The 14,238-nt window shown below is 43.4% G+C and overlaps 1 protein-coding gene across 2 annotated transcripts in view; it reads right to left on the bottom strand.

The window, feature by feature from the left end:
• The window catches only part of mpp7a (MAGUK p55 scaffold protein 7a), a 123,238-nt gene that overhangs the window by 91,165 nt on the left and 17,835 nt on the right, over positions 1 to 14,238 (bottom strand). For both annotated transcript variants that reach the window (XM_086192125.1, XM_086192124.1), the window contains exons 2-3: positions 6,218 to 6,380; positions 1,257 to 1,375 (exon numbers count right to left, since the gene is read on the bottom strand). In XM_086192125.1, coding sequence (XP_086048251.1) covers positions 1,257 to 1,375; positions 6,218 to 6,254 — 156 coding nt within the window. In that variant the 5' untranslated portion in view covers positions 6,255 to 6,380. The remainder of the gene's footprint in view (positions 1 to 1,256; positions 1,376 to 6,217; positions 6,381 to 14,238) is intronic.

Raw genomic sequence — 14,238 nt, forward strand, 5'->3', positions numbered from 1 at the left:
CAGGGGTGGTTTAAATTCATAAATGTGACAGTTGTGAAAAACACAGAGAGAAGAATCCATCTCTCTGATGACACGTGCGTACTTCCCACTTCCTGGCAAATATAAATACATTTAGAATACCGTCATCATTTTTTGAAAGGATTTTTGATTACTTCGATCAGGAATTATTTTGACAACCAGATAACCTGGCGTAGGCGACCTATTGTAGCGGCTGGAAGTACAGCGCAAGGTGCAAAAAGATGGTAACATGCCGCTTCTTGTTCGGAATGTTCAAATGAAAAGTAAAAAAAGGAGTCGGATTTTAATTCAAATTCTCTCGTATTAATCGTCTCATGTCTCTTAACACCTCATTTACCGATCCTTCCACACACACACACACACACACACATACACACACACACACACACACACACACACACACACGTGCAGACAGAAGGTCTTTGTCTTTGTACAGACGCTGAGCAGCTTTTAGGACTAAACCACCTTGGTATTGAAAAAGGCCTGCCCGGAACGTAGAGGAGAGACACACTTCACCCACAAGGTAACCCTACGGGGAGACCGTCTCCTCAGATAATTCATGTCTCAAACTGACACTTCTCATTTCTAAACTATAACTCGCACCACTTGACAAATTACATCGCTGGATTTCCAACAAAAATGTGATATGATATGCAACTCTTGGCCACAGTCATGGTATTTATGAACTTTACTCACACAAAGACCCCTCAAAAGCTCCTCTCCTCTCCGCTCACTCTCATAGGTGCCAGAGAGCAGCGGGGGAGGGGCCCTTAAAGGCACAGCTCTCGGCTCTGCACTGACGCTTTGTGTCAGACTGAGGCTTCTCACTCCTGAACTACAGCTCTCACCACTTTCCAGCCGACATCGTTGGATTTGGGACACATTTTTCTACTTTGCCCCAATGGCCGTGAGGATGCGAAGCCCCGTGACAATGCTGCTTGCAACTTTAATTGTCTCTGTATCTGAATTAAAAATAATAATCCCCCCCCCCCAAAAAAAAAGTCAGGTCAAGATTTATGTGAAACCAGACAGCATTTGTTTTCTCAAGGTGATGATTTTCAGAGTGCCCCCTCACATTCCCCGTCATTTTTCACAAAAAACTGTCACCAAAATGTCTGGTGCCTAGTCTGTCTCATGATACAAAAGGTCATCCACGTGTTTAATGAGTGATGAAAACATCAGTGTTACAAATCAACGAGTGCACGTGGGATGCATGAAAGTTTTATTCACGCTCCTACCTTGACCAGGGATCGTAGGCTTCTCTCCCCAAACATATCATGCAGGAAGGTGTTGTCCTCAGGGTGGCTGATATGAGGCTGCAGTTGGGAGGGCAGAGCTGCCAGCAGCTCATACAGACCTCAAAGGAGGGAGAAGAAACACAGGATAAGCATGGCATGGTATTGGAAGTTTAAAGTAAAGGGAACCAGATGAGCTGAAGGTCCCTGAAATGAAATATACATCTTCCCAGTTTTAATCCCAAATCCTTGTGTAAACTGGGGTTAATTTCACGCAATATGCTGAATGAGTCAAAAATTTGAGTTTTTACTCCAGAATCGGACTTTTCTCTTCCTGTAAAAATAATCCAAACGTTGATGATTCGTTGTGCTCTCAAGTGGCATCGACAAACTTGCGTGCAACGAAAATGTTTTCTCTGATTTTTATGCCCCCTTCCCATCAATTGTTCTCTCTCTAACACAGGGCCCTCAAGCAGAGGAGAGGTACAACCCTTGGTGAGAAAATAGTCCTTGAATTTGTACTGTACAGAGCGGGAGTGGACGCTTCTGGTCCTGGTTTTCAACTTGGCAATGACCCATTTTACCGGGTTACACCTTAAAAGTGCAGCCCCATGCAGAGGGCGGTTCATATGGCTTACACCCAAGAAAAGCCCCAAGACTCAAACCCCTACATCATAATCAGAGCTGCCACGTGAAAATGAGTTCAACTTGCGGCCCGCAAGCTCACAGCAGAGGAACATTTATGACTCGAAACGAAGTAAAATCTGGTCAACTGGACGTAAGTTTATCTTGAAGACGTTTCACCTCTCATCCGAGAGGCTTCTTCAGTTCTAGTGAAGAGTGTGGAAACTCCAGCTTAGGTTTATAACATTGTGGAGGTTTACATATACCTGGGAATACACCTTGACAATACTGGACTGGGCTAAGAATATAAAGGCCCTCTACAGGAAGACCCTGAGCCATCTCCTCTTACTGAGGCAACTGAGGTCCTTCACTATCGGCTGTTTGATGATGGAGCTGTTCTATGAGTCGGTGGTGGCTGGTACTGTCCTCTACGCAGTGGCACACCGGGGCAGTAGGCTTAAGGTGGAGGCGCCAAGAGACTCCAACTCATTTAAGCCTCATTGCACCAGTGTGCAACAGGAAAGCTTTTCTTCCTGTGGCCATCCAACTCTATAACTCCTCCCTCTGAGCAACAACCAATCACGAGACTGACCCTGGATTAATACCAATCAACTATTCAGTCATTGTTTTTATTTATATGATTAAATACGTCATGTGATATGATGATGCAGTTTCATAACCCTTTCTATATATACTTCACATTTTTGTGTATTTTTTTTCATATTCATATTTTTACATCTTTTTACAAATATTTATATTTTATTAGTTGTCTTTAAGGCAGCACGGTGGTGCAGTGGTCAGCACTGTCCCCTCACAGCAAGAAGGTTCCAGGTTCCAGTCCCAGCTCCATCACAGGATCTTTCTGTGTGGAGTCTCCTTGTTCTCCCTGTTCCTGTGTGGGTTCTCTCTGGTACTCCAGCTTCCTCCCACAGTCCAAAGACATCAAGAGGGGACGAAGCTGATTGATACTCTAAATTGACCGTAGGTGTGACTGTGAGTGTGAATGGTTGTCTGTCTCTATGTGTTGGTCCTGTGATGGACTGGTGACCTGTCCAGGGTGAACCCCGCCTCTCACCTGAAGGCTGCTGGGATAGGCTCCACCCCCCATGACCCTTAACAGGATAAGCAAAAGGACTGGATGGATAAAAGGATAGTTATCTTTATCTTATTCTATATTCTCTGCAATTGAATGAGAGCCCCTGAAACAAAAGAAATTCCCCTGAGGATCAATAAATTTCTAATTCCAATTCTGGCTAGCTAAAAGAAGCTGAAGTAGCCGGATATCTGGCAAAAATACTCTGGTACACCTGGTGTGTCTTCACCAAGCCAATCATTCCCCTTTTCAACCACACACACACCCACAGGTATGCAGGTTGCAGTTCGTGTCCAGTGTTGTCTGAGCTACACGCTGCCTAGAGTGTGCATCTGGGGTCAATACGTCATAATGAACCCTGTAACCCACAGAAAACCCAATTTCAAACAACAACAAAGAAAAGAGCCACAGGCTAAACAAGGACTCCACAAGGCTGAAATTAAATATAAGAATCTATGTGTGGACAAGCAAGGAGAATGAACTGAGACTGACAGAGAGAGGAAAGGATCCAAAACAAAAACCAGACAAGGTGGTGGTAAAATCACTGTCTGCACTTTATGAAGAAGAAGTGAAATAAATCCAGCTGCAAATGTAAAGCCACATCTGTAACATCAGAAACTTCCCAACACAGAGAGTCAGTATGAGAGGGGGAGAGTAGAAGGAAGAGACGGAAGAAGAAAAAAGAAAGAAAAATTATGCCGACTCCCCACCACTTAAGTGTGGACCATCTTGTTTCTTACATGGCTGGCCAGCTTCATTTGATTTGTTTGACCAGACTATTCTGGATCCTCTCGTGTGGCGAGTGTGTGTGTGTGTGTGTGTGTGTGTGTGTGTGTGTGTGTGTGTGTGTGTGTGTGTGTAGACGACCTGGCAGCGGACCATCATGTTCTGTTGTGGCGAGTACTGGACTTGCCCAAGCCCAAGGTCCTGATGACCAGTAGGATATTGTGCAGGATGGCTGAGTGAAATCAGAGAGGCCAGGGCCTCCAAAGCTTCGCATACAGAGGAAGTGACCACCTTAAATGCCAAAAAGTACTTCCCCTCTCATGCCAAAAACTACATATCGGTCAGAGAAAATAACAGTGTTTTTCAGAGATACTTTTTAAGTAAAACACAAAAAAACCCAGACAATGAAATGCATTAAACATGATATGCATCAAATTGCTAGTTACATGGGTCAACAAACTCTGAGGTTTTTCAGAAGTATTGCAAGACAAGGAAATTACAGGGACTAATTTAACAAAGCAGTGTTTGCACTGTCAAATATGACCCTTGACGTGACATTACAACTTTCACAGTGTTTATTTATACGCCGTGCTAATCGGGGCTCTGGGCTGACTTTATACAAGTCAAACAGGTGCGACCATTATTTTAGCTGGTTGCACAGTCTGATGAAGGTTTGGCTCTCAAGACTCGACATTTGCAAAATATTGTCACGTGAACACGAGAATTATCATTGTACATTATTACCTCTGGCCGGGATTCCAACCGGGGTCGGTTGCGTATGCGACATACGCTCTAACCACTCGAGCACCTGAGCGAGCCGGCATTACCTCATCTTTGACAACTGAAACGTAGCCCAGGCCTTGACAGATTTGTTTGTGCATCAATCACAGCAAGCGCCTTCACCAAATAACTGAACGAAGTGCACGCAATCGTCTGTACCGTGAGTGCTGTCTACCGTGAGACCAGGTTAGCAAGAGTTGCCTTTAAATCAGTTCCATATGCCTTCAAAATAAAATCAGCTACCCTTTATCAGTCTCTCTTTTTGTCAGTGTTATTCTGAAAAAAAAAACCAAATTCCAAGATGTCAAGTGCTTTATCTTTCCAGTACTTACAACCCTCACCTGCTTTTATAAATGCTATGTGACCTCATTCCATAAGGAATATCCGGGTCTGCCAGTTCTTTTAATGAACATTACTACTCTCCAATCACTTCTGCTTGCACGCTTGTGTTGTTAGTAGAATCAAGCCTGCTGCTTATCACTACATGCCTTTCATTAACAGGCTTTCCAGTCAATATGTGGTGGAGAGAGATCTGATCTGAACAGATGATCTTTGCTTGTACTTCATTCACACACTCACAATAATCGCCTTGCTCAGGGCACATAGACTGTTTTGAGACAAATATATCAGTCTGTCCATGACTTTATGTGTTGGACTGTGCAGGCCTGATGCTCAGGGTTCTAAATTCTACAGAAACGCAAACCGACCGGTAAGAACGGCCTGTTTTTTTTGTTTGTTTTCTCCAAGGTTCTGAAAGATTGACTGAACTCCCTTGCAAAGCTTGCCAGACACGAGGGTGTGTGTGTGTGTGTGTGTGTGTGTGTGTGTGTGTGTGTGTGTGTGTGTAAGCATATCAATATTTCAAACATTATGTTGAGAGATTTTGGGCCCTCAGAAAAAAAGAGAAAACGACAGACATACTTGAACCAGTATCTGTGGAGCCGGACAGAAACGGGAAAGAATAATGATCACACGTGATGACATCGAAAAACAAAGGTCAGACTGAACACAACGGAATACCAGAGACAACATGGTCATTGTTCAAAGGGAAAAACTCGAGGCTGACAGTGGGTGGGAGGACACATTCAACCTTAGTCAGCTGCCAAACAAAAAGAGAGGTGTTTTCAGTGGCTTCTTCCCAGCCAACACAGGACATGGTAGTGCTGGTAATCCCCAAACCCCTGGTCCACATCACTAAGTTGTCTTTTTCCTTTCATCAGGGGCATAGAAAAGCAGGGGCAGCATTTTCAGGCTGAAATGATTCTTTGAGTAACTTGATCCCAGAAAATGATTGATTCTGATCTTCAAAATCCCATAAGATTAACAAATCAGACATTCATTAGCAGTTAGAAGCAGGGCTCTTTGCCGTGCACCAGCAACTGAATGCGCTAAAAATGAAAGCTATAAAACAAAGAATGCATAAAATAGAGCAATGTCAGCGGTAAAGTAGCTCTAAATTATAAGATTACAATGTCTATAAAATCATAAAACATGCTGCACAAGTTAGTTTATTTTTGCCAGAATTGTTAGCTCTATATCTCATGAGGTAATCCTTGACACTGAGAACTGGACTGTTGCTGGATTTTAGAATATTTAATTGCAAATCAAATCATAATTGCAAAATCTGTCAGACAAATCACAATTAGGTATTTTCCCAAAACCATCAGACTTAAATTATAGCATAGCTTTTCAGTTCATTTAATAGAAAGCAACATTTGTTTTGGTCTTGGCTGTCGGGTACCTGTCTCGTGGATAGCTCCAGTGGCCAAGGCAGGCATGGCTCTGGTGGGCTGCTTCCTTGTTCCACTCAGGCAATGGAAAATGGTAGCTTGGCGTCGTAGGCTCCTCAGCAGCTCTCCAAAAGGTCAAACTGAATTTGATGACAGGCTTTATGCCTTGAGGACCTGCAAGAGGATGGGATTTTAGAGTTTATTTGATTTGGAACTCAAATGGACTACTTGAGTCGACAACTCCAGGCACTGTGCTGTGTGTGTATGTGTGCCTGTCTGACATCTCATAGCTTTTTGTGGACATGGATATAAATATTTACCACATTAGCAAATAGAACAGGGTAATAGAGCTGAAAAGAAGTTTAAGATTAAATGTACTGTAAGGTCATAATAGTGTTGGGCCTCATGGGGGACTCTATTTCCCAGAAGCCCCAGCCATTTCACGTTAGGGCCCAACCGCTTGATAGACCGGCCGAGTTGGCCGATTGACACCGATTTTAACACATAACTTTCAGTAAAAAAATCCCGTTAATATGGTGTTTTTCTTCCTTGTGTATCCAGTAGAGAGCGCTCCAATTCCTCTCATGTCGCGCTCCACAGCAACCCCACAGAGTGACAGTGAAGTAGTGTACGGTACTGAAAAGCCAACAACGCCTGCATACGAAAACCCAGAAATTTGCTTCAATGGAAAGCTTATAATAACTCGTGTATGAAATACAAAAATAGCTTAATAAATTTCCAGTTTCCCATGAGGTGCGTCGTTGTGTCTGTCACAATGCAGCTAGTGGCTCAAGGGGAGATGCCTGTGCTTTGAGACAAAAATCAAATTGCACTGAAACCATGCAACAAGGCTTAGTGCACCTTTTAAGATAACCAGGCTGAAACATTAGCGACCTTGCCAAACTTATTAATCCAGTCAGTCACGGCACCATGACAGATGTAACGACGCAATGTAATGCACACTACTACCAGCCCGACCATGAATTCTACTTCAGTAAATGTAATACTTTGTAAATGTTGACACTGTCAGAGAGACAGATGATGGTGGGTGCTGCCCTTCAATTTAGATCTTTGTAACAAGTGTTTGGAACTGTATTTAAACCGTCCAAAGAAGGAATTCTGCCATTTTTATATGAAAAATGAAAAAGAAAAATGTAAACGGCTAATATATCATTTATTGGAATTTTTCATTCCCTAATATCAAAATTGCCATCAGCCCCAAAAGAATCCATTTGGTTGAGCCCTATTTCCCACCTTGATGCCAATCTAGCCCAGGCCCCCCAGTGTGCAGCTGCCATTGGTCACTGTTGTCTGTGACCGATAATGTCATCAGGTGGATAACAGAACCAGAGAATCTCTCTCTCTCTTTTCCAACTTGACTACAAGTGGTACTGTTCACTCAAGCTCTCTGCAGTGTGCACATGCAACATCCTGCACCGGATTCTTTTTACGGCCGCTACACCAGAGCATGCCTGAATCAGCTGTGCAAGAGTTAACTCAGTGCAAGTCGCGACACACTGCCTACTAGCTTACTAGAACTCTGACAGCACAGGAGCACCAATGTAGAACCAAGCTACTAACTAGACTTGGAGAATCCCCTAGCACGGCACTGTAACTGACCAGATCAAATCTCTAGACAACAGAATCATCCCTTCTCGGTTCATCAGTGGACTGACAGCTCACCGGCTAAGCAAAACTTGAACTGGTAACACCACTGGGCAAAAACACAGCATTCAGGACACAAGATTATGTTTGAGGACAGTTAAACAGACTGTTTCCCTCATGACTGTTGATTTACATGAACTGTTGTTTAATCTCTAGAGTAGTGATCACCGGTAGTGAGGAATTTGGTGTCGGTGTTCCATACAGACACACAGTCTTTGCATGCAAACTAACCACCCTCTTTCCTAACCTGGCACTGTGGCACACACACCCCTATTCTTGTTTGTTCTCCAGTCTAACTATTCATTGTTGTGAGGTGAAAACATCCCACTCCATCCACACTCTTCTTTGTCTCAGACCACTCTGTTCATCCCTGCACTACATACACATGAACACACAGAGACAAAGACATTCCTTCTTTCACACACTCAACTGCTCATAGGAACACACTCTTCCTGGTTGTTAAGTTCTTTAGTTAGAGCAGTAGTTAAGCTGTACTGTGTATTTGTCTTTTATTTTGTAAATACATATTAAATATTGTTGGTGGTTCTTTTTTTATCATACATCTTTTATTATATTCTTCAAACAAACAAAAATACTGACAATGCAAGCATACATATTGTGCAAATGCAGGGTGTAGTCGAGAGGGGTGGCAGTGCTGCATAGGTCTCAATTGATGAGTAATAGCCCAGTAGGGGTAGAGATACCAATGATGAAATAATACATGAAGAGGAGAAGAGAAAACGAGAAAGGAGCAAAAGATGTAAAATAGGTTCAAGAAGAAAAGAACAAAACGAAACAGAGGGGACTGCTCAGAGGGGACAAGAAGATGGTATTGAAAGGAAGGGAAACAGTGGGAGAACAAAGTATAAGGAAAGAAATAGAAGGAAGCAAAGAGAATGGACTGTATGGAAAGGTAGAGATAGACACAATAGTGGAGAGTGCAACAAAAAGGAAAGTTGATGAAAGAAGGGTGAAACTGCGAAGGAGAGAAAAAGTCATCTAGAGATGTTAAGAACCAGGGGGCTCCTCCGGGAGTCTGGACATGTTCTGTACATATGACAAAAATGGTTGACATTCCCAAAATATTTCCCAGAGGACCACCTGAGCGTAAATTTAACTTTGTCAAGTTGAATAAATTGCAACATGTCATCTAGCCAGGAGTTTCATGCTGGGGGACAAGTGGACTTCCAAGACAAAAGGATTCTTCTCCACGCTATAAGAGAAGAAAAAGCTATCACATCTCGCTGACTAGTCTTTAAATTAAGTAGAGAACTTGGTACTCCAAAAATGGAGCTGTGAGGACAGGGTTGTGCAGGTCTATGTCCCAGATAAAGGACAGAGTCCGAAAAAAAAAAAAAAAAAGATTCCCAAATGGTTGTAATTTGGGGTGAGAATAAATCATGTGACTAAATTTGGCAGGGTTTGGCCACATCGATCGCATCTGACTCTGAAGTCTGGATATATTTCTGAAAGTCTGGTTGTAGAATAATAAAGCCTGGGAAGCACCTTAAACTGGACAAGGCTCAGTCTTACACAGAAGGTAGTGGAGTTGATCCTACTAATTGCCTACCTTCACCAATCTTCCTAAAACCTCTTTCCCAACTCCTCTTCCCAGGCTAATCTGGAAGATAAATATTAGAAGTTCGTGCAGTATTGAGTTTAAATAATTCATCCCATGGTGACAGGGCAGGGACCAAAGGAAAATCTGAGAATGGGGACTTCACAAAGTTTCGGATCTGAAAGTACAGAGATTGATGTTGCTGTGGAAGATTGTATTAAATCCATTAATGTTTCAAATCTGGAGAAAATTCCCTCATGGTCCAGACCACTAAAATTACTTATTCCCTCCCTTTTCCAGAGTGAGAAAGCTGAGTCAGTCACTGATGGGGGGGAAACAAGTGGTTTGTAGTAACTGGCCCTAAGATTGAAGTAGAGGAATATTTAAAATAGCCGCGAAACTGAAACCAGCTTTTCAGGGAGGCTAAAAAAAAATGGGGTTCTTCGACTGTTGAGAACCTTTGGTAGAGGGGTAATGAGAACATAAAAGAGCAGAAAGTGAGGTCCCTGTGCAGGATTTTTCTTCCATTATAGACCAGGCAGTCTCAGAAGTATGGAACCAACGTAAAAGTTTGTGTGTATTTGCTGCCCAATAATAGTGCAAGAAAATGGGAGTGCAACACCATTGTTTTGTTTCCAATTAAGCAACATCCGTGTGGGAATACTAAGCAAATATGAGGGGACTAAGCAGGCATCCCTGATGGGCTCCTCGTGAAATTACGAAATTATTAAACTATTTAGATTGAGCATTGTTAGTACGTACACAGGCTTAGGGTTCAGTGCAGAGTAGACGAATCCAAGTGATGAGGCTATAAACAAAGTCAAATGCTTTTAGTGCATAGAACAGATAGTCCCATTCTACTCAATCGAAGACCTTTTCAGCATCTAACTAACTAGTAGAACTATCTAAGAACTGGTAGAAGAGACCATGTCTCTCCTGTACTGCTTCTCTGCATGGCTCCCTGTCAAATTCAGAACAGAATTTAAAATTCTCCTTCTAACATACAAAGTCCTCAACAGTCAGGCTCCTTCATACCTGACAGAGGTCATAGTCTCCTATTACCCAGCTAGAACCCTTCACTCCCAGGATGCAGGGTTACTGGTGGTTCCTAGAGTTTCTAAAAGTAGAATGAGAGCCAGAGTCTTCAGCTATCAGGCTCCCCTCCTGTGGAAACGTCTCCCAGTTTCAGTCCAGGATGCAGACACCCTCTCTACCTTTAAGAGCAGACTTAAGACCTTCCTTTTTGATCAGGCTTATAGTTGGGCTGCTTAGGCTGGCCCTTAGATATGCTGCTATAGGCTTAGACTGCTGGGGGATCTCCCATGGTGCACTGGGCTTCTCACTCCTCTCTCTCCTCTCTGTCCTCCTATATGTGTCATACATAAATCATAGTCATACATATTACTAACTCGTCTTCTTCTCTGCAGCCTTCAGGCTCCCCTCATCCCAGATCCTGATCCAGGTGCTGCTGGTGGAGGCTGCAGACCTGAAGAGGCTCAAGCTGCCACCCGTAGCTCCACCTGCTCACGTCCCTGTCTGTCCATCACTCTCTTCCTTTTCTCTCTCTCTTTATCTCTGTCCCACTCTTTCCTTCTGTATATCTGTCTTCCTCCATTATCTGTCTTTGTCTCTGCCCCGCTCTCCTGCTCTCTTACCCCCCAATCGGTCAAAGCAGAAGGCCGTCCCCACTGATCCTGGATCTGCTCCACGTTCCTGCCTGTTAAAGGAAGGTTTTCATCACCACTGTAGCAGGATGTGCTGCTGATGGAGAATTGTTGGGTGTAGATTCATTGAAGGAGTGAGGTACTGGACCTGCTCTACTAGTAAAGAGTCATGAGAGAACCTTTGTTGTGATTTGGCGCGAAACAAATAAAACTGACTTGACTTGACTACCTATGTAACCACCTGCGGGGTCTTCGAGGATTGGTCAGAATAGAGGATCTTCATTAATGTCCTAACATTTAAAAAAGGAGTAACAGCCTTTACTAAAACCTGTCTGTGTTTCAGGAATTAGGTCAGGTTAGAGTCAATGCTACTTGCTAAAACCTTTGCTAGCACTTTTACATCAACAGTTAGAGGCAATATAGGTCTACAGGCTCCACACTGGGTAGGGTCCTTAGGAATAAAGAAATTAAAGACTGAGTTAATGACGGTTGAAGTTTACCTAAATTAAAAGATTCATTATATAAGTCTTGGAGTATTGGTGCCAATTTATCACAGAATTTTTGAAAGAAACAAACAAAACAGTTGGACACCCATCTGGTCCTGGGGATTTTTTGTTTTGCGTGTCTTTAATTGCTTTAACCTGCTCTGTTCGATTTAGTGGCGTTATCTAATTTTACAGCAGATTCACGTCCCAGTGTTGGCGTCTGTAATGTAGTAAAAAATTGCCTCATATTATTAGTGTCTGCTGGGACATCGGATTTGTATAGAGTTGAAAAGACTGATTCAAACGCTGCGTTGATATCGATGGGAGAAGACAACAAATTGCCTGAGTCATTTTTAAATTTGAGAAATAAAGCGAGAGGCTGTTTGCCGTTTCAGTTTGTGTGGCAATCGGCGGTTTGCTTTCTCACCTTCCTCTTAATCGTTGCCTCGTGGCTGTTGGAGCATCTGATCTTCATGTCTTGTATGTAAATTGAATCCAGTTTGTACGCTGAGGTGTTGTTTGTACAATTATGGCCCGGGGTCGGTAGCCTACTGTCGCTCTAGTTCACGGATAGAATTGATCAATTTAGTTTTTTTTGGCATTCATCCAGTTTGGGCGGGAAGGAGAAAATTCAACCTTTTAGATAGGCCATGAGAGTTTCCCAGATCAAGGAGTGAGAAGTAGTTTCAGTCTTGTTAAAAAATAAAACAAAACAAATTTAAAGAAAGAGCACACATTATCAAACAAGCCTCGATGAGCAGCAACTGAAACAAAGGTCAGGATGAGAGAATATGGCCTTCAAGCAGGCTTGATGAGTCAATGACTACATTCAATGTCTGAGTTCGGCTACGGCTACGATGTCTCAGCTCACCCAACAAGTTCTTCTTCCTCTTCCAGATATCTCCGTTTGAAGTCAAGCATGGCCTTGACTGGCTCATCAAAGTACTTTCTCTCATTATCATGGACAATTCAGAGGCGAGCTGGGAACAAAAGGGAGAACTTGACTTTCTTCTCATATAGGCTGCGTTCCTCGACTGCAACGCGTTGCTTAGCGGTTTCTGCAGTCAGATCAGGAAAAATGAAAGACGCTGCTCTCTGGCTGGCTGCCTCTTTGTCTTAGAACGCACTTCTTGTCACTGTAGCAGTGGAATCTAATGATGAACACTCTGGGTCTAGCAGGCCTACCCGGCACATTGCCTGGGCCAGGGGGGCGGCCCGATGCAGTGGGCTCTGTCCAGAATGGGTGGGGTGGGAAAGAAATCGGTACACAGAGTCTCTACCAGAGGGACTGACATGAATTTGACTGGATTCCCGTTCCGGTCCCTCTGTGATCCCCACGACTCTTATATCATTCCACCTTGAGCTTGATTCCGGGTCTTCAGTCTTGGTCTTTAACAGTTTGATTTTAGAGGCTAGAGAATTGCAAATTGGTTTCCAGGGCTGTAATTTGATTTGGTGCTGGTGGAGAACTCCGTAATGCGAGAAGCGCTTACTACTCGTCCCTGATAGAAAAGAATAAGAACAACCCCAGGTTCCTCTTCAGTACCGTGGGCAGGCTCACCAAGAACCATAGTGCTGTTGAGCCATGCATCCCCCCAACTCTCAGCAGTAATGACTTCCTATCTTTCTTTACTGAAAAGATTGTGAATATTAGAACAAAGATTGCCAGTAATGGAGGACAGACTACAGTCCCCATAGAAGCACCTCCCAGACTTGGTGCATACTTGGACAGCTTCTCCCCCATCGACCTGTCAGAATTAACTTCTGCAGTCACTTCCTCCAAGTCAGCCACTTGTCTGCTGGATCCCATCCCAACAAGCCTACTTAAGGATGCCTTCCCTCTAGTCAACACTTCTATATTAAATCAAATTAATCTTTCCTGAGTCACAGGTTATGTGCCACAGGCCTTTAAGGTGGCTGTCATCAACCCTTTACTTAAAAAACCTTCTCTTGACCCAGATGTGTTAGCCAACTATAGGCCGATATCCAACCTCCCCTACATCTCCAAGATCCTTGAGAAGGTTGTCCTGGAGCAGCTACATAAACATCTGCACAGCAACGAGCTCTTTGAAGCCTTCCAGTCTGGATTCAGGGAACACCATAGCACTGAAACAGCACTGGTCAGAGTCTCTAATGATCTTCTCATAGCTTAAGACAGAGGTCTTGTCTCTGTGCTTGTCCTTTTGGACCTCAGTGCTGCATTTGACACCATCGACCACAGCATCCTGCTACAGAGACTAGACCATGACATTGGGATTAAAGGAACTGCCCTAAAATGGTTTAAGTCCTACTTATCAGATAGGTTTCAGTTTGTTCATGTTAATAATGACCATTCGGAGTACAGCAGAGTTACATATGGTGTACCACAGGGTTCAGTTTTAGGACCGATTCTCTTCACTCTTTACATGCTCCCATTAGGTGACATAATACAGAAGCACTCGATCAACTTCCACTGTTATGCGGACGACACACAACTTTACTTGTTGATGGAGCCAGACGACACAAGCCAGTTTACTAATCTGCAAGACTGCCTGAAAGACATTAAATCCTGGATGTCTTCTAACATCTTAATGCTCAATTCAGATAAAACTGAGGTCATCGTGTTTGGACCTAAACACCTCAGGGACACACTCTTGAATCGGATCACTACTCTAGATGGC

The sequence above is a fragment of the Aulostomus chinensis genome, chromosome 21 (assembly GCF_037954235.1).
Source record: "Aulostomus chinensis isolate RoL2024-O1b breed Wild chromosome 21, RoL_Achi_v1.0, whole genome shotgun sequence".
Taxonomy (NCBI): domain Eukaryota; kingdom Metazoa; phylum Chordata; class Actinopteri; order Syngnathiformes; family Aulostomidae; genus Aulostomus; species Aulostomus chinensis.